The 20,511-nt window shown below is 40.6% G+C and overlaps 1 protein-coding gene across 1 annotated transcript in view; it reads left to right on the plus strand.

Annotated features, from left to right (window-relative positions):
* The first annotated feature begins 6,591 nt into the window (after window positions 1-6,591).
* Window positions 6,592-20,511, plus strand: part of LOC117481203 (calcium-binding protein 5-like) — a 35,984-nt gene continuing 22,064 nt past the window's right edge. The window contains exons 1-2 of the mRNA XM_034128809.1: window positions 6,592-6,713; window positions 8,370-8,552. Of these exons, the coding sequence (XP_033984700.1) occupies window positions 6,654-6,713; window positions 8,370-8,552 (243 nt within the window). The 5' untranslated portion in view covers window positions 6,592-6,653. The remainder of the gene's footprint in view (window positions 6,714-8,369; window positions 8,553-20,511) is intronic.

The following is a 20,511-nucleotide window of genomic DNA, read 5'->3' on the forward strand; positions in this document are numbered from 1 at the left end:
TTATAATCTGATTAACTCAATTAGTTCAGTACTACAAACATAATTTGCTTTCCTTTAAAAACTAAATTAAGTTGAACCAACTTAATTGTAATCGTAAAGATGGAGTGATATTAAAGGTGGGGTAGGTAAGTTTGAGAAACCGGCTCGAGATACACTTTTTGTTATATTCCATGGAATGCTCTTAACATCCCGATAGCAATGAATATCTTAAGTGCTTTGACAAAAAATCCATAAAAAAAATGTCATCTGTGGAAGCCGTAGTACTGTAAAAAGCACGACCAATCATTTTAGCCGGCCCGGCTAAAATAACTGGATGGCCTACCTGCCTGTCAGCCTTCCATCTGTGCACACACTTTTTTTTTTGTGGCTAAACCTCTCTAAAAAGGTCAAATGTCACTTGTGTTGCATCAATCTTGATACAGGGTACTTATTATATGTTGTACTTTGGATTCCTAAAGCTTTTAGTCTACCTTACCATCATCCAAGGGTAGTTTTCAGCGACGTGCAGTCAGGGGAGGCAGGGGAGGCAGAGCCTCACCTGTCATACTCCAATGTAACAGAAAAACAACTAAAGAAAAACTAAATAGTAATAATAATAAAATGTCTCCACTGATCTGTGTTGTAAGTGTGATTTCTGTATGATTCCAATCGCTTTTTATAGTAAAAATCAGCAAATTGGCCGAGCTCCGCTACAACTACATGGGAGCGATGAGGAGTGAGGCAGGGACGAGCTCTGCCTCACGTAAGCCCACAGTAACTGACTGGAGCGCAGGCACTAATGTAGCGCGGGCACTTATTTTGTGAGCGCGCTCAAGCCAGGCTCATTTGCTTACTGTGGGGTGAGGTGAGGCACAGATGAGCTCTGCCTCACCTCAGAATGCGTCACCCCACAGAAACTGTCTGGAAAGCGGGCACTAAGCGCATGCCTGTTACCATCTCACTGTATGTCACCAATGTAATGTTTGTAGATCCCTTTATTACATTTATACTCGCCATCCATAGTCTCTAAATAACTTATTTCACGTATATATGATATTTAGGCTCGCTGGTCTCATCATACAACGGCAATGAAAAAAGCATCAGGAGAGGCAGCCATAACCTCTGCTGCACTGAAGGGGGCGCACGTGAGCCCACAGGATCTTGTTGCTACTGTTATTCTACGCAGAGACGGTAGACACAAACAACAAACTAGACTTTTGTTTTGAAACTAGAGGGAGATAAGGAGGACTTTTACAAAAAAGTAATGGAGATTGTTGTCCAGAAGGATAGCATGGACTTCATCTTCAAGTCAAGGTAAGACCACAATTGTAATGAAAATGGGATCTTACTAAGAAAGAACAATCCAAGATTTAGATTTGTTGAACGGTCTGTTTAAAATGAATCGAAGCATCAGACTAAAAAAGCTTTTGAAAATAACCGAATATTTCGATTAAGGTCAAAATATAATATTTGTAAATCTGACTCTGAAAGAGTCAGTGCCTCACCAGCCATGAACCTCACCGCACATCACTGGTAGTTTTCACTATAAGTAAAAAAGAATTTTTGGACGGACACTATAATTTACAGTTTTTTACTATGTAAAATCTGAATTTTCTTTAAAATAAAAAACATCTATATTGTTATGACTTTTCTACATCCATCTCACAGGTTTATCATTACTTTGAGAAAAAAGATTATTAATTTAACCCTTTTAGAAGGGAAGATATGGTCATTTGTTCTGGGAATGTCATTTTCGAGCCTGAGACCTGAAAAACAGGCTTAAGCATCGTCTTTACTTACTTAAGTTTTCCTTGAAGAGATCCTCCTTTTCACGAAGACACACCACCAAGCACCGGATAGCAACCTCTTTTATTCTTTCCACCGAATCATCCTTAAAAAGGAGAACATTTTAATGTTCAGAAAGAAAAACAAGGCTTGTTTTGCAAAAACTGAACATCAGTTGCTGTTCATATTTATTTTAAATAACTTTTTATCAAATTAACGCCACTAATTATTTTAACGCATGTGTATTTTTTGTCCTCGGCCGCCCCGTAGTTTCAGAGCGCATCGAGTTTAAAATACCATCTACAAGCTGATGCTGACAGCCCCGCTCCTGCCGCCCGCTTGTGGCAGACCACACTTCCACGCTCACTGGCAGGCCCGGACTGGCCATCGGGAGGACCGGGAGGGTGTGTGTATAGTGGCGCGAGCGAGGCACACCTTACGTGTTGTTGTTGTTGTTAGCATCTGGTGCTAGCTAGCTGCGCTAACGGATATAAGGAGCTGTTTCAATGACATTTCGCCAACAACTGCGCCGAGCACTTGACTTTATGCAGGTAGCCAGACAGTGGGACATTGTACGAAAAGTCAGCACACTCAGCACGGATAGTACGCGCAACATGATTGCAGCGTCCAGGCAGCTCCCGTTCGAGCATATATGCCTTGAGCTGCACATAGCTCCAACGATCCAACACAGTGTCTCCACATTCTCTCACACACACACACACACACACACACACACACACACACACACACACACACACACACACACACACACACACACACACACACACACACACACACTTTGTATTGTATTATTGTATGAGAGGTTCCAGGTTGAATTGAGGCGAATATTTGTAATGTTCAGAGGTTGTTGTGTTTAATATTCATGAGAATATTTGTCATTGTTCAAATAATAATAAACAAACATATAAAGCATATATGTCCACTCATATGTTGATAAGATTATTTAAAAAACTTGAAAAATATCCCTCTAAGGTACATTTAGAACAGATAAAAAATGTGCGATTAATTTGCGATTAATCGCGATTAACTATGGACAATCATGCGATTAATCGCGATTAAATATTTTAATCGACTGACAGCCCTAATAAATATATACATACTGTATTACAAATAATGAACTTTGACTGCAACTGTGAAACAAAGGATACAGGAGGATACAAACAGCTAGCTATCAGTATGCTATACATGCTACAGTAGCTTAAAACAAGTAGCTAATGACTACCTTACAGCTTGTGTTACACTGTATATGCAGTAAGCAGCTATGGTAAATTAAGATGAAAAAAAATGGCTACTTACCAGGTAACTTGATAGATTATTAGGTTAAAATCCTGTTGTTCCACTGCTATCAAGTGTTCTGCTTCCAGGATGAATGCAGATTGCTCCAACTCAACATGCGGTCTAGCAAAGTCCGGGCAAGTCCAAGCGTGTGTTCAGTTTTGAAACTATACCGTTGAAACTCAATAGATATGAGTTACTCTAACTTACAGTAGTATCTCTATAGTTGAGTGAACGCAGAAATATTTTTTCAAAATCATTACATTTGTAAGTTACATTTTTGTTGTTCTTTTTCAGTTTGACCGACTTATTAAAATGAGTTGTAAACTAACTAAAATAAGTTGAGGTAAAAAACTAAATGTTGTATTTTGAAAAAGTATTTTTTTTCAAGTGGAATCTACTAACCCCATGAATTGTATTTTAGAGTGTAGGTAGAGGTTATTGCCATGGATAATAATGATTGCAGTACTATAAATGCGGAAAAGCAGCATATCTAAAGGATGTTAATCAGGGCCGCCCCTCCCTACACGCAGATCACGCAGATTGCGTGGGGCCTTATCTAATGTGCAAATGCGGCGCAATTATGCGCTCCACAGTTACCCGCTGCGAGTCTCCGGCGCTAACAGTTCACAAGCGTGCTCCACTTGCACCCCCACCCCCCCCTCCCCCGTCAACGCTCGCAACACATGTGTGACGACTTTTGTACAGACCCGGGGGGCCTCGTGCCACAACTTTGCGTGGAGCCACAAGTTGCCCAGGGGCAGCCCTGAGAGTAATAATCAGAAGGACACTTATTTTGCATGCTTAGACCTGTTGTTAGTTTCTTGCGATCATTCCTGATGATGTCTGTATCTAGGCCTCTAGTACATTTAGACACGGAAAACAAAAACAAACAGAATTCGATATCAAAAAAGTCTTCCGTCCACACGCAATCGGCTCAATAAACGTGTCCGTCCACACGAGACCGCTCGACCCGCTGGAGACGCTGTAGTACATATGCCGGGCCTGTAAGTGGTGCTGTACTTCCGCCACAAAATACACCAAAAGCAGTGAAGAAGACCTCCCGAGCATGGTTGCCATGGTTGCCTGGTTGCCCTTCTGTTTATTCTCCGCGGTGGATTTAGCAAAATGTAGTTCATGTAGTTCTCCATGTCCACTTGTTGCTGATGGTTGTGGTAGAGGAGCTGTAGATTTGGGTGAGCAGCAGAGGTGGGGAGAGGCAGGGCTCTGGCTGTTTCGGCTGCCTCTGTTTCTCTTTTTCTCCCTCCCCGAGGCGAGCGTGTGCTCCTGCTGTAAAAGGCAGGTGCACCGCACCCACTGCCACTAACTCTGAGCCTGGCTCCCGAGCAGGACGTTCAATCTCCCCGGTAGTCCACCAGCAGATGAAAAACACCCACCTCTCCGCCTCTTCCAAGGGACGAGGGAACCGTGCGGCAGAGTTTCCGTTATCATTTTTTTCCGCCGGTCAAGTTAAAATCTTCCGGACAAAATTAGAAAAGTGCCGGTCAAAGGTCTTCTTTGTTATTCATTGAGCTTTAAAACAAATTAATAACGACTCTATATAATAATATAAGAATAATACACAGAGCCTCTCTTTTCCTCCCCCTCTCCTGACAGCCCGTCAGTATCCGTCTCATGCAGCTGGCTGATCCAGTAATGAGTGACCCAACAGTAAAAATAAACATATTTATAACTAGTTTAGGTCGTTTGAGAGGTAATTAAAATAGCTAAGTGTGATGATCTAATTTGAAGTGTGTGTTTTGCTCCGCTCACCGCTCCATCACAGCTGGCGGAGCTGCAGGTGATCATGCAGAGCTGCGTGTCTCCGTCAGCAGCAGCTGATTTCTGATCTCTCTCTCCTGTCCGATTAGACTTCACTCGCGTTTATGTCCATATCGATCAAATCTAGCTAGTTCTAGCTAATGATATGACTGCCTGCGTGTCAAAGGACACCTAAACAATAAGCGAGAGGTGGGGAGAGGCGGGGCTATGGCGTATCGGGCGTACACAAGGAGCCGTTTGACCCCCCCAGAGCGTTCCGTCCGCAGATCTACCCACCTTGGGACCCGTTATCGTTTGAGGGCTCAGTTTCCGCGGTTCCGTTATGGCCTCGTGTGAACGAACCGTCCATACGATAGAGAACTGTAGCGGATAACACCCGTTCTGTCACCGTGTAAACCGAGCCTTATGCTGCTCTGCATGTGCCTCATACCTTCCCATCACTGTCAATCTACGCAGATGTATTAGCACCATCAACCAACAAGTCTCAGCTGAGTCCAGAGATCACCACTACAGTGCCTGGAGCATACACTTAATAGAATAGGTGTGGATACAAATATAGTCTTGGAGCCAAAGTACCACAATACTTGATTACCTTTTATGATCCGTTCTTATAAACATTTTTACTTTCACTTGTCTCTACTGATTTCAATGCAAGATGGAATGTTAAAATGCCCTTTTTTATACCGAAATTACAAAACTACAGGTGAGGAAGTTTGGGTATTCACAATTTTCAGCCCACACATGAAGCACAATCTCCATGCATTAACAAGAGCAAAGTCATGTTAGAGGAATAAAAGCTCTTATCGTCAATTTTATTATTTACACTTTTACTTTTGTGATCAGTCAAATAATATTGATAAAAAAGGCCTTTTAAACAAGAAGAATACAGTTTAGTTTTGTACCGCTTAAAAACATCTGTTATCATAAGGCACTTACAATAACTGCAGCTACATCCTGTTAACTCTTGCTCTACTGAGCTCTTCCATCCACTTTTGTGCTTCTTTTGCAGGGAACTATAATGAATCATATTTTAGATATTCTACTTATCCTACTGTTAATAATTTAAGCTCCATTCAGTTACATGTGGTCTTAAATTCTTGATAAAATGTACCAGATCTTTATTGTTTCCTCGAAAACAAAATGGAATTTCATACTGAATCAAATCAAGCAACAAGTTGTGGTAATGACATATTTAGTAATATAAACTGTTGACCAGAATACTGTATATGTTGGAAGTGTGTTGTGTGTTAGATTGTACATGCACTGCACTGGCCCATATGTTGAACACAATATATAGTGGAAGCAATGTGGGAGAGGATTTAGGACAAGCCTACATCAGAATAGACAACATCACAAAGATGACATAAGTACAGGATTATAGGCAATGTCAATATAGTGTCAGGCTCAAAAAAGGCAAAATGGACAGACATAACTACAAAATATATATGTATGTTAGTTTTTATTCAATAATTAACATTATCTGACTGGGAAAGACTAAAATGTCATTTTTTATCCTGTTTGCATGAATAAATTGGCATCTTTGCGTTACAGCAGTATTTACAGGAAGAGAGACCAAAAGAAGAGGTGGAAAGAGCAGACAGATTAAAAGTGAGTGATGGATGTGTATACAGGAGGAGGGATGAGAGGGATGAGAGAAGGAGGAGCAACAACAGTGGGGAGATATGCCTCAGATTATCAACCAGAGTCAGATGCTCTAGAGACAGATAAAGAGGAGGAGTTGACAAGAGCGTGACAGGAGGAGAGACAGAGAGAAAGGGGACGTCTCTGTGCATGCAAGCTGGACTGAAAAGATGACCGACGCCAAAAGCGTATCGTCCACGGAGGTGCCAGAGGGGAAGTTAATAAAGAAGGTCAGTGGATATGCCAAAATATGACTTTGCTGTGCCCTAAATCCTTGGTGCTTAAACTCAACATGGTTTACTGTGGTGACCCAGTGTTCGTCTTCTATGGCCTGACTGGCATGACACACTATGTACTACTAACTAAATAGTAAAAAAAAAAGTGTATTTTAGCCACAAACTGAATTATTGTTTGTTTGTTGTTGTTTTTTTTGTGTTCAAGAAAAACATTTCAAAGCAATTACAGAGCTTTTCTCTTAGAGCTGGTACAATAAAATGGTAACACTGTCACCTAAAGAATTCCTTTGCCATACAATTAAACTTCCTTCTCAATAACCTTACTAACCCCCAACATTTAAGGACATTTTTTTCAATATGTCTCAAAACTATTAGGTGGTTTAACATAAAGTTAGAATGAATTAATCTTGACTTTATTGAAGACCTGTTTGATGGACCAATCCTTTTTCTGATGTGGTCTTCTCCAAACATGACTTTGTACTGATTTGTTTGTGTATGTAAGGAAAAGAATGCAGACCAGACGTAGGAACTTTATTTGTTAAAGGAGAGGTGTCATGGCCATTTCCACTGATCATAATTCCATTGTTGAGGTCTACTAAAATAGATTAATACTGTGCATTTTTCCAAACTCACATTGGTTTCGCATACAGCATCTCTGTAAAGTGTATTCAGCAGTATTCACTCTCTCCACTAAACGGCTCGTTGTAGCTCCAATAGCTCCAGCCCCCACCCTCCCTGTGAGCACAGTGTGCTCTGATTGGTCGGGACGTTGTGAATCGCGCTGAGCTGCGTGGAGGTGTTGTTTCCTTGTTTAGGATACATAGCGAAACACAGCCAAACTCATCCTGAGCACACACAAACTCACAACCGAAGTAAAAACAATAAGTGTGGCTTGATATTGAGTAAGAAAAAGGTTGATAAACGCTGTGAGAATGGGTCTGCAGAGAGAATTTCGCCACGATCCCAACTGTCTGTTATCAGCCTGCAGCCAGGGAGGAGAAATCTGCAGAGCTGCCTGCACTGAGTGTGTGTGTGTGAGGAAGTCCGTCAATCAGCGGGGGCTTAACGTAACGGCTCCGCGGATTGGTCCATTTGGTTCCGGGTACCGCATGACCGTATCGCGTCATAGCTCTGGGCGTGGCTGCTGGGTATCCACACGTCACAATGCCCAGGAAGAACATGAGAAAGTTCCAACGAGGCGTTTTGGGGAGGTCTTTTCTGTGTTAGAGTTTTTCTCCCTACAGGGTGTACTTTGAGGGTTTTTGACTCTGCAGACCGTTTACATGCATAAAAACCTTCATAACACACAAGGGGACGGGTAATAACCGGAAAAGCATGACACCTCTCCTTTAAGGAGCAGGCAGAAAAATAGTTATTTTAAATGATAAATTAGATTTGTGTGCATTTAATTTCTCCTCCAGGACAGGAGTTGTGCGAGTTTTTATAGTCTTTTTCTGACGCTTTCCTTTTCAGGACTTCAATGTGGGTGGAAATGTGCAAAAACTTTAATATATGCAGTAGTGAATTCATTTCATTTATTTACCTGCTCTCAGAATACCTGCATGAATAATCATCTCCTTCAGTTCTTTTTTTCTTTTGTGAGACAGCTTTCCCATTTCATGTTGTCTTTATTCATCCCTCATTCTTCAGGGTTCCATCAAGAAGAAGATCGAATCATTAAGGCGATGGAGTTCGGCTAGCTTAAAGAGGCCTCCAAGGCCCAAGGCCAAGACCCTGAGTCTATCTTCCCCAGTGGGGGACCCTGAAGAACTCTGGCTGCAAGAGGGAGACAGGAGAAAGCTTCGACCCATTGTCGACTCAGTCTTCGGACAGGTAGGACTCAGAACTGGGCGTGGCTCCTGGTTTCAGTCTGATTTGTTTCTTGAATCAGATCTCCAAGCACGGTTAAATTGCAAGTGGTACGATCAGGTTTGTGTTCAGCCCTCATCAACCCATCTGCATGGGTTGCTGTGGTAACAGTTCAGTCATCAGTAGCTACAAAGCTTATGGTGACAAAGTAACATGAGAAATCGAGGTTCATCAATTCTCCCTCCAAACAATCGCACTGTCAAGCTGGGGTGAAGAACATTTCCATTGCCCGAGACAAACTTAGCGCCAGACGAGGCCAGAACCCATTGGGATGTTATGTTCTGACATGTTGTCCATCTTGCTCTGCTGTTTTTTTGCCATTCATATTTTTTCGAAAATTCACACTTTAGATTTTGGCTGACATCTTAAAAAAACATTGCTGTTTCAAGTGGTGTTGTTAACCTGTCCGTTATGTCAACGCTGGAGAGCAGAGTGCATAGGACCAAAATACAGAAGACAGTTTCTTTAAATAAAAGTCCTTTATTGGCGATTGACCCAGAATTCACAGAGCTGGGCCAGGCAAAACAAGGCAAAAACCCAAACCTAACCCTCTGAAAATAAAACGTCCAACATAAAGACTCTGACAACAACTGAATGAAAAACCAGAACTTAAATGCACACAAGACTAATCACAAGAACAAGACAGAGGTGGGGAGTGAAGAGAAACACAGGTGACCCAGGTGAACCAATCAGGTAATCAAACAGGAAGCAACAACAGACATACATTTTATTCTAAAAAAACAGGAAAACAAAGACAGATCTTGACATGACAAAATAAAACAGGGAAAACGAATACGGATCATAACACTTTATATGCTGTCTGACAATTATGCGTCTAACTCAGCCAGACATAGTGCTTCTGTCAATAAATGAATGAATGGACATCCCGACACTCTGAGAAGGTGAAAGGATGTCTCAATGCTACAACAAGTTTAAAAGTGCTCTAGATTTCAAAGCATGTTTATGATTGCTGGATTGCCTGGACACAGCTCTTATGAAAGCAATTGTTGGCAGCTTACATTGCTAGTGCCGTTAGTGCCGCTAACAATGTTATCCTGGGGGTGGGGTGCAAAATGGCGGCCTTTAGCTAGCCAGTTGGGCAGCTTTGGCTCAGGAAACAGAGCAATCGGAGGGTGATTCGATCCCTGGCCCCTGTGGTTAACGCGTAGAAGTGTCAGTTGGCAAGATCATTTTGAGAACCATAGTTTAGATGAAATAAGAACCGTTGCTTGGCCTGAGAACAAAGATTTCCAAGGTATCAAACTATTGTTACTGTTTTCAGATAAGTGGGTCCCAGCTTTGTTTGTAACTCGTTGGCGCACATACAAATGCATAAACTCATGTTACTCAACGCTTAGTCCTACAACCGGTTTCTGATCACCCCCCCTTCAGCCGGATTTATTGATTAAACAAAATCGCAATAATCTATAATGTGTTACAGCCTCACCCATGACCTCCCATAGGACCATGAAAGCTAATTTTGCAGAGAATCTATCCAAACACTTGGACAGAACTTACTCTCATTTGATAATAAAAGTCCACTATTCTGCCACAGATGTAACGTTTCCTTCGTCTTTATGCCTCTGCATATTCCTTAAAAAGTGTTCTGGGTTGTAAAAAAGTCTGAATGTGTATTTAGATGGACCCTGCCCAAAGAGAAACAGCTACAGTAATGGTTGAGTCTTGTTAGATGTAGATGTGGTTAATTTGATGGTTCATAGAGTGTTCTTGTAATTTAAGGTTTGTGGTTTTATTGGAGAAAATAAAAAATATGTTTTCATTTGATTAAGGGATTAACTAGCCTAACTAACTAGTAACTAGCTTGCTACTTAGCGTTACTTTAACTATCAAGCAGCGTATATTATTACGCGGGGTAAAAGGTTACGCACAAATGTTTTACTTCAATCACTTCTAACTATTTTTCTACTTTGGGATGCTACAAGCCTTTTCAAACTAATTGAAACTGTGTTGTTTAAAACATTGAATATTCAAATAAATACTTTGAAGCGTTCTCAAGAAAAGGCTTGTAGCATCCATAAGAGTAGAAATGCTACAGAGTGAATGTTCTAGTCATGTACGTGGATTCATGAACACATTTTAGCGTAATCTGTCATATTAACATACTGATATGCTGCTTGATCATTAAAGTAATGCTAAGTAGAAAGCTAGCTAACAGGAAATGCTTAGCATTAAAGCTTTATTCAGGCACTTAACATTTAGAATATCTTTGCTATATTATAGAGAGGCAAAAATACACTTCTCATTCTCAGTTGCCATTGTACACTCAAAACAAAGAATTGTGAGTTACAGATTAGAAGCCTGCATTTGTACTTCTGTCTGAATCTATCTGACATACTGTAGTGAACATTGTAAACTGAGTATTTGGCTTGCATCAGCTAAAAGCATGAAAGGGAACAAGGCGGTCAATTTGGGGGACTTTGGGTCAAAATGCCACGTTTAAAAGAACATCATCAACTCCACTTTGAATACGTTTTTTTCTCTTCCTAAATGTTCCCTGTTTAAACCCTCCAGTACTCATAGTGCAGTTGAGTTATCCATACACTCCGCAACAGATGGAGTGAATGATGAGAAACTGAAGAAAGGGAGGGCTGGAATGAAAGATGGATTGATGGATGTCATAAAAGAGAGAAGAGATTGATTGCGATGTAAATGGAGATTAAAGCTTAAAACCAGTGAGAGGACAAGACAGTCGGTTAAGACTGCGTCACTGCAGAGACTGCACTTGAGGAGCAGGATGTATTTTTGTAACGACTGTGTACATGCTAATCCAGGTCCAAATCATTTTAATTACTGAGCGGGCAAATTGTATGTCCCCTGTCCACTATGAGTTATTTTATGTTGTGAATGAGTTATAGGGATTTTTTTCACAGTTTATTTTAGGTTGAATAGAACAAGTGAATAAAAGTTGATATACGAGCATGCTGTTGTTTTCTTTGTTTTTTTATTTGTACCTTTATTATTAGTACAGAAGTTATACAGGACATGGCGGCCTACTCTGATTACTGTTGTGTCAATTCATTTGGAATCTTAACATTTACATATTGTAGGCTGTTCTACCTTTTTTTCCTTCCGTCTTGTGTCTTTAAATCTCCCGTAGACAATAGTTGTCTTAATAAATCATTCTCTGAACAATAGAACAACTAATGCCAGCTTCCCGCTAATTGTTCATTATGAAAGTTGAATATTTTAAAGATATATCACTATGTCGAAACAGATCAACAATGTCTTCCCGTGACTAACTCTTGGCCATCCAAATGGTCTGAGCGTATGTGGAATTGAGGTGGGCTCCGGTCAGAGCTGGCTGCTAGCGACCTGAGACGGCCCCCGCCTGTCAATCAAGGCAGCCACATCTGTAATAATGCATACCTTTAAACCTTAATATAATTACATCTTTTTTTTTTCGCAGGCTGAAAATATGTTAGTTTCTGCTGGCGTTTTTCCATGGAGGTTAGCACATGTAAAATGGCACAAAATTGAATAGGTTCATTACAATATAACATAGGCAGCCAGGTATGAGATGATTATATATTTAATTTCTTGTGAATCAAACCACAAACACTGACATGTACATTTAGTATAAGAATGATCACACATCATGCATATTCTTTTAATTTGGAAAATAAACCCATTTCAAAAAGGATACCATATTTTAGTCTTTTTGTTGCTTTAAACATTTATTAATTTTGTATTTATTCCCCATGAGCAGATGTGAAATGTAGGGCTCCATATAGACTTTAAATTATAGGCATTTTAATAATGTGTTATGGTTTTTCTTTTAGGAAACATACAATTAACAATTTTGACTGATGTCTGAGTGAAAACACGTTCAGCTAGAACTCCCACTGTTAAATGTCAATATGTGTAGACAATACATACGAAGCAATGAGAACAAACCACCAAGGCAGTCTTAGCAGCAACAGTTTCAACGTTTCTGTGACTTTCTATCCCTTTGTCCTATTTTCGGAGAGAATCTCTAATCTGTGTAACCTCAAGCACCTCAGAAAAATGCATTAGCAAAATCTTGACAGGTGCAAGAGGCATTATCCTTCTTTTTGGAATGAGAAAATGGAGATCAGGGAATGTGGGACAACCCAGAGAGCCAAATGTTGTCATAGTCTGTAAAATGACTCAAATGAAATCTGCATCTGTAGTCCAGCACATAATATACAAGGTTCAAGGTTCAAGGTTCTTTATTTAGTCATACGAACATAGCTACAGTGTAGTTATGCCAATGAAAATATTGTGTCACTGGCTTCTCCAACAGTGCAACACAAAACACAGATAAACAGAAAATATAGTGCAAGTAAATAGTCAATAGCAATATAAAAAGAAAAATAGTTTAAAAAGTGAAATTTTTTAGCAGCCAGATGAATATTAAAGATGTTGTTTCAACTGTTCAGGTGTTTAAACAGATTTTGCTTCAACAGTTCAGGTGTCTTATTGCCTGTGGGATGAAGCTGTCCCTGAGTCTGGTGGTTTTAGTCCAGATGCTGCGGTATCGTCTGCCAGACGGCAGCAGACAGAACAGTTTGTGGCTGGGGTGATGGGGGTCTTTTATAATCCGGAGGGATTTTTTCCTGAGGCGCTGGGAGTAAAGGTCCTCCATGGATGGCAACTCCGTCCTGGTGATGATCTGTGCAGTTTTCACCACCCTCTGTAAAGCCTTACGATCGAGGTCGGTGCAGCTGCCGTACCAGGCCGTCATGCTGCCAGTGAGGATACTCTCTATGGTGCACCTGTAGAAGTTGCAGAGTATCCTGGAGTCCATGTTGAACCTCCTCAGCCTGCGGAGGAAGAAGAGCCGCTGTCAAGCTTTCTTGGTGATGGTGATGGTGTGAAGAGTCCATGTCAGGTCCTCAGTGATGTGGACCCCAAGCAACCTGAAGCTGCTGACTCTCTCCACCGTAGTCCCATTGATGGCGATGGGGGCGTGTCCCTCTCCCTGCTGCTTCCTGTAATCCACAATCAGCTCCTTGGTTTTGCTGACGTTGAGATGGAGGTTGTTATCCTGTCACCAAGATGTCAGGTTTACGCCGACAGGGATTAGCTCCTATTAGCATAGCGGTGGGACTTCAAGCTGCTTTCATTTTCTTTGGGTGGCAGAACAAGCTAAAACTCGAGATAATCATGACCTATTTACACATCCAGGAGACAAAAAATATTTATATTTGTTTCTGGCAGCCCTATGAATAGTTACTCTCTTTAAGCTCTGCAATGGTCTCAACACACTCCTGAGAAAAGCTTTTTTGTTTTAATTTAAAATGTGTTTAAAAATGCGACCATAATCTGTTTAAAAATATATATTTATTGTGAAACTGGCAATGCAGTAAAGTTTTACAGGAACTCATTTTTTAATTGCAGACAGGGTTGGCAACTGCAGAGTCAGGTGATAATTGATGTTTTGTAACTACGAGGGAACCTTTCAGAATAAACATCCTTTTTATCCATTGGTGATATGAAAAATAAATGTTTTTTAGAAGTATATGTCATTCCTCAATTAGCATTCATTGACATGTATTCACTATCATTATGTTTGTGCTTTTGTTAAAAAAAAAAGTGCAAACAGGCAATTGGCTCAGTTAGAAAGACCTGATACAGATTGTCCTTGTCTTTTCCAGTCATCATACCACCTTTGTGTTTTTTCCACTAAACATGGCAGATTGCCAGATGGTGCACTGTCAGTGTGTTAACTTGCCTTCCGAACTTCTCATCTCACAGAAGGCTTGTCAGATAACACTGCACACATTAAATTGTCAGAGGGATTAGCACACATACATGTATGTATGGATGGCGTGGAGTATATGCACTTAATATTAATGATGACAAATAGGTTCAGCATGCTTGACATTTTTACCTGTGGAATTATGGTATCAAGCGAGATGCAATTTGTTTGATGACACAGATACTATCTGTGAAGGCTGTAGTCACAACATGTTGGTGACTGCACAGCTGCACTCAGTCTCTGCCTAGTTGAATGTGTATGTTACCGTCGTATAAATTAATAAATTTTTGATACATTTTTGTTTCATCCTGCATATGCAAGCATGAAGCACACCCCATCTCAGCTAAAAAGTTGACCAGACTTCCACTAAAGCTGTTAGCACAAAATTCCAAATCCTAACTTTTGGAATTTGTCCATCGTGTTGTTTACTGGATTTTTTTTTTACGGCTTATATTCTCTCCTTGTCTTTCGAGCATCTGGTAATGCTTGTTTTTGTCGAGGGATAGAGCATGTATTCTCACCCAGCTGCTGTTTAATGTCTGAAAAGCTTTGTGTTTGTGTGAGACAGAGATTTAGTGCCTTAATAAATTAAAAAAATATTATTAAAATATTAAAGCTAAATACTTCAGGGAAAAACATTGTATTTCATTAGCTGGACAATTTTAACGGGATATTTTTCCTGCTTAATACGTCTTCTTTCAGACTAGGAAAACAGACTGGGAAATAAAATACTCGAAATTCACATTTAGGTGTTTCTTTGTCTATTTGTGTTGGCAGATTTTTCCAAATTTGACCAACAAAAATAATTAGATAATGCCTAAATATTATATCGAAACTTATAAATAAAAAAGTTATCTGGAGAAATAAACAAGTTATCTGGAGAAGTTTTTTGATAACACCTATGGTAAAAACCATATTAACCTGGGGTGTGTGCGTTCCTTTGTATCTTATCTATACAAATGTTACATTTAATACCACCCTAAACCATTGTTCGGTTACATATAAAAATAATGTGAAGCATTTCTGTGAAATATGTTGGAAAAAAAAAGAAAACATGACAGGACTGAAGCTTCCATTTGCTAATCTGGTGGCTGTCCAGCTGGATCAGTAGGCTAAGGCACACACAATTATATAACAGAGACACTGGTTTCAAATCCTTTGTCACAAGTCATCTCATCACTCCCTGCCCTCTACGCTTAATAGGTTCTCAGTGGAATTATTTTCTGTAAGTCCATAGAAAGGTCAGGCTGCGGGGTCAGCAGGAGAACCGTGTCTGTCGGCACTCGCTTCTCCATCCTGTGGTGTCTCTCTTCCCTCTTTCTGCTTAGTATGCCGTCTAAAAATCACAAAACTGTTTCTGTAACTAAAAATTGATTTTTGGTTGTAAGGCATGATGCTGACATCTGGTGATACCATGTTAGTATTGCAGCACAGTCTGAGTGCATAATAGCTTTAGCGACAAGCTAAGCTTTGCTGCACTCTTCTGGTGAAACATCGACATCGTAACCACTGAAAAGCTTTCCATTTATAAATGCTTACAGAAGTAGTAGTATTTACTTTTTTTTGGGGAGATTAAACAAATACACCAGTGGTGCTGTGATAAAGAAATGCAAGACAAACTGGTAACGGCCCGTCCACACAGCGGCGTGCGCTTCAACGCTTCTGCCCATTCACTTTGAATGGGGTGACGTCACGCTTCACCGAACTGCATTGTGGGAGTGAAGCGTAGCTTTGCTCGCTGCAAAAGTTGAGCAATGTTCAACTTTTGAAGCTTCTGCGGAAGCGTCAGCCAATCGAATCATATGCCAGTACAAGCTCTAGTCTAGCCAATCAAACCGCGTGCTTGTGTGTCCGGGGCGGGAGATTAATGTGATTGGTTGTTGGTCGAGTTTCAGCCCCCCCCGCCGGCAAGCTTCAACGCACGCCGCTGTGTGGACGGGCCGTAAGAATAATCAGAGGTATCCTTTTTTTTTTTTTTTTATCTTTTTGGGCTTCATCTTAGTGAAAATGTTGAAGGGAAGAAACAGAGGGGATGACACACGGCAAATGATCCCAGGCCGGATTTTAACCTGGGTCATCTCCACGGTGACCAAGCCCCAGTACATGGGCCACCAGCTCAACCCAGTCTGCTATATGGCAACCCTGAATGGTTATTTTAATATATTGCTAATTTCTTCTGCACTGGAATCGTAGGATAAAATTGGGGTCAAACTTGGTATTGTGATCAACTTGTGTTTTTTTGTTGTTTTTTTAAAGGCGTTAATGTTGACAGCCATAGTTTATTTCCTCCAAAAGCATGTAAATGGACTGTACTTATATAGCGCTTTATCCAGCTTTTACATACTACATGTCACCATTCACCCTTTCATTCCTCATTCACACAGAGCAGTGCCACTTGCTCTAGTAAGCTAACATTCACACACATTCATGTTTTCATTTTAAGTTAATGCCCAGTTATTTATTAAGCAATAAAAATGGTTCAGAATAACAGCAGCAATGACGAGAGATTAACACTTCAGTATTTAATTAAATGGATTATAATAACATGGGATAAAACTCAAGAAACACAAAAAAGGTTTCAAAGAAAGATACGGAGATACACCGAACATGTGTTATTATTAGAGATGGCAAATCCGGATCATTTTACGGACTCAGGGTCTTCTGAGTCAGTCATTGAAGAGATCCGGATCATACGAGTCATTTGAGTCATATGAGTCAGCATGACCAAGACCGTAGAAATCCTATTGGTGAAACCGAAAAGTTGTTGCATTTCACGAGCATATTATTATTCCATATATTTTGAATATACATATATATATTTGTATATATATATATATATATATAATATCTGCATGTATATTTTCTATTTCGACATGTATATTTTATATTTTATATTTTATTTTATTTTTATTTCTATTCTTGCATATTTTGTAGTTTTGTTTTATTGTAAAATGCCTTATGCTGCTGTAACAACAACAATTTCCCAATTTGGGATCAATAAAGTACTATCTATCTATCTATCTATTAAACTGACGTTATATTAACCTCCGCTACACAGTGTATTTTGCTTTAATAAAAAATGTTGATCACAAAAAAAAGGGTTATTTTGCGATTTGGCAAATCTGAGTCTGCGAGTCCGCACTGCTGTGTGTTGCACACACAGTGAGTCAGGATTTGCGAATCCGAGTCTGCTGTGGACTCGTGCATGACGGACGAGTCTGCTGGATCTCTGGATCTGCTGCTATATGGTTACGGCTCCGAGTCCGCACGACTCTGATCCGCTGTGTGTTGCAGCGAGTCAGGATTTGCGAATCTGCGAATCTGCGAATCCGAGTCTGCTGTGTGGACTCGTGCATGACGACGAGTCTGCTGGATCTCTGGATCTGCTGCTATACGGTTACGGCTCCGAGTCCGCACGAGTCTGATCCGCTGTGTGTTGCAGCGAGTCAGGATTTGCGAATCTGCGAATCTGCGAATCTGCGAGTCTGCTGTTGGAGCCGTCGGCTCCTCTGAGTCCCCACGAGTCTGCAGGAAGTTTCACTGATCTGCGTCCCCTCCCCTGAGCCAAACGATCACTTCTGGCAGCTATCCTGTGACTGTATACTTGCTAAAGGGTAGGTAGATGGACTTGGGGTACGTTGTAATGTGATTTTACATGTTATAAAGAGAGTAGCGAGTGACGCAATTTATAGTTTTAATTTGTACGTCACACCAAGTGTGGGACTCAAGGACTCGGGTTAATGGAGAGGGGAGACTCGTCATGACCAGCTCATCTCTAGGATCCGGGTTAATGATCCGGATGAATCAGGACTCGCCCATCTCTAGTTATTATAGCTCTCCTTAATTGACCACAGGAGATTAGGGCTGTACTGTATGTGCTCAGCATTGGCCTTACACACTGTGCTAATCTCTGGCACACACACCACACGAGCAGCATCGGAAGTATACAGTTACAGATCAGGTGAACACGTGTATCAAAGCCAGGCAGATGAACAGTATTAAAAAAATATATATACCTTTATGTACTTAATTAATAGATGACAAGTATTAAGTTAAGAGTTTGCTTTTGGGAAAACATGATTCATGAAATAGGTTAAGGAATTATTATGGAAAATAGGGAATAAATTATTCAAGAACAAAATAAATCAAGAACAAAAAATCTAAAAACATACAATAAAAAAAATATAGAAGAATATTTTTCTAGATATGATGTTAACAAGAGGAAATACAGACGGTATTACATAATAATGTAAATGTTACATCGTATTCAGGATCAGATATACCCTTTTCAAGTTTCATAAATGGTAGTTAAGTATGTTCAGACTCTTCATGGTTCCTCAGTTTGATTTCCTCCATAGACTCAGGGTGGCTCTTCCGAAAGATGCCGATACATAGCAGTGGAAACTAAACTATGGTTCTGAAAGGTCACAGCAGGTCCTGATTGGTCCCTCAGCTTGCTGCTGTATTGACAGGCTAAACCTTACCGAAGTGTGTTTCATTCAGCTGTGAGAGTGACTTAAAATGGTGTTAAGTACACATAGGAATTGGGCCATTAGATATCACTTTTGATAGTTTCATTAATATTGGAAATATTATGGACAGTGATCCACACCGCTACCTTTCACTACTGGGATAATCAATCAGTTGTGAATTCCCCAACTCTTGACTGTCTGACAAGTCAAGAGTTGCCCTGTAGTAGTCGATGAGACACAATACCAGTTTGAAACGTCCAATACCCAAAATCCCTAACCCTAACCCTAAATGGGCTAAAACCATAATACTGCACCAGGGAATTATAAAATGTTTCCACCTACAAAAACCTATGCAGTTAAATTAATTTGACGTGTGCCGAAAAACATCCCTACATATAGTGACTTTAAGCCTCTTACACACCAAACAGACACCAAAAAACACGTCCCGACGGAACGTCGCCTCACGTCGCCTCACGTCGCCTCACGTCGCCTCACGTCGCCTCACGTCGCCTCACGTCTCCTGCGTCTTGGCCATGTTTCGCACTGGAACACAACGCAAAGACTTCAGCCGCCGACCAAGTTGCACATACGAACTGCGCATGCGTGAGTGGCAATAACTCTCCTTACCAGCAGGCGGCGGTAGTGTATTCGTCATTCAAAAGAGGCAACAACCGGAAGACAGATTGCGTGATACACAGAGAGAAGAAGAACAGACTGTGTGATATAAACAAACAACAAATAGAGCGTGCGTTCCATTTTCACTCTACAACGAGAAGCTCATGGGGCTTTCCCGAACCTGTGTCGAGAGCTGGAGTTAAATGAAATCTCAGATTTGCTTCTTAATAGTTTGTTTGGGTCCCTCACTTCCGTTTCGCTTCTCATGCACTGATTCGCTAAACTGAACAGCCAATCGACGGCGGAAGGTGTCGGCACGGCCGAAAAGACACAATGGTGCAGTACACACCAATCTGAGTAGGGCGACACGATGCTCATCGACGGCCCAACATCTATCGACGCCGATAATCGGCTCGGTGTGTAACAGTCTTTAAATGTAAAATCTACTCAGCAAAGCAACAACTAACTAGAGCTGTCAGATATATATAATGAAGTGGAAAGTAAAACAACTTCATAGCACTGGTGTTTGCTTAAGTTTTCCTCTAGATAACAGAGTAAAAAGTCAAATCGTGCTGTAATCTCAAATAATATGCTCTTGTTTCTTTTTATTGTAAATCTGTGTTTTTTTCTCTTTTTAATTTCCCACTTTCAGAGAATTAAACTAAATTGCTAGTTTCAAATGAAAAGAATATGTTCAAACAGGCCATAAAGTAGAGGCGCCATACATACAAAAAATGCAGATAGACTAATGAATAAAAGGTAATTCCTTCACGTTACTTGTTCATATCTTTCCACTTCCATCAGCTCACTGTTTTTCAGGGTCTCTGTACTTATAAAACAAAAATAAATAATCTTCTATTGCTCCCACTTGAAACTCGTATTGCCATGGCCTGTCAACATAACTCTTTCCTTCTAATCTGAAATGCCAGGGATTAAACAGGCAGCCAACTCTCCATCCATAAATCTACAATCCCCTCCCCCTTTCTCTCTCACACACACACACACACACACACACACACACACACACACACACACACACACACACACACACACACACACACACACACACACACACACACAGACACACACACAC

Source organism: Trematomus bernacchii, unplaced genomic scaffold, assembly GCF_902827165.1.
Source record: "Trematomus bernacchii unplaced genomic scaffold, fTreBer1.1, whole genome shotgun sequence".
NCBI lineage: Eukaryota > Metazoa > Chordata > Actinopteri > Perciformes > Nototheniidae > Trematomus > Trematomus bernacchii.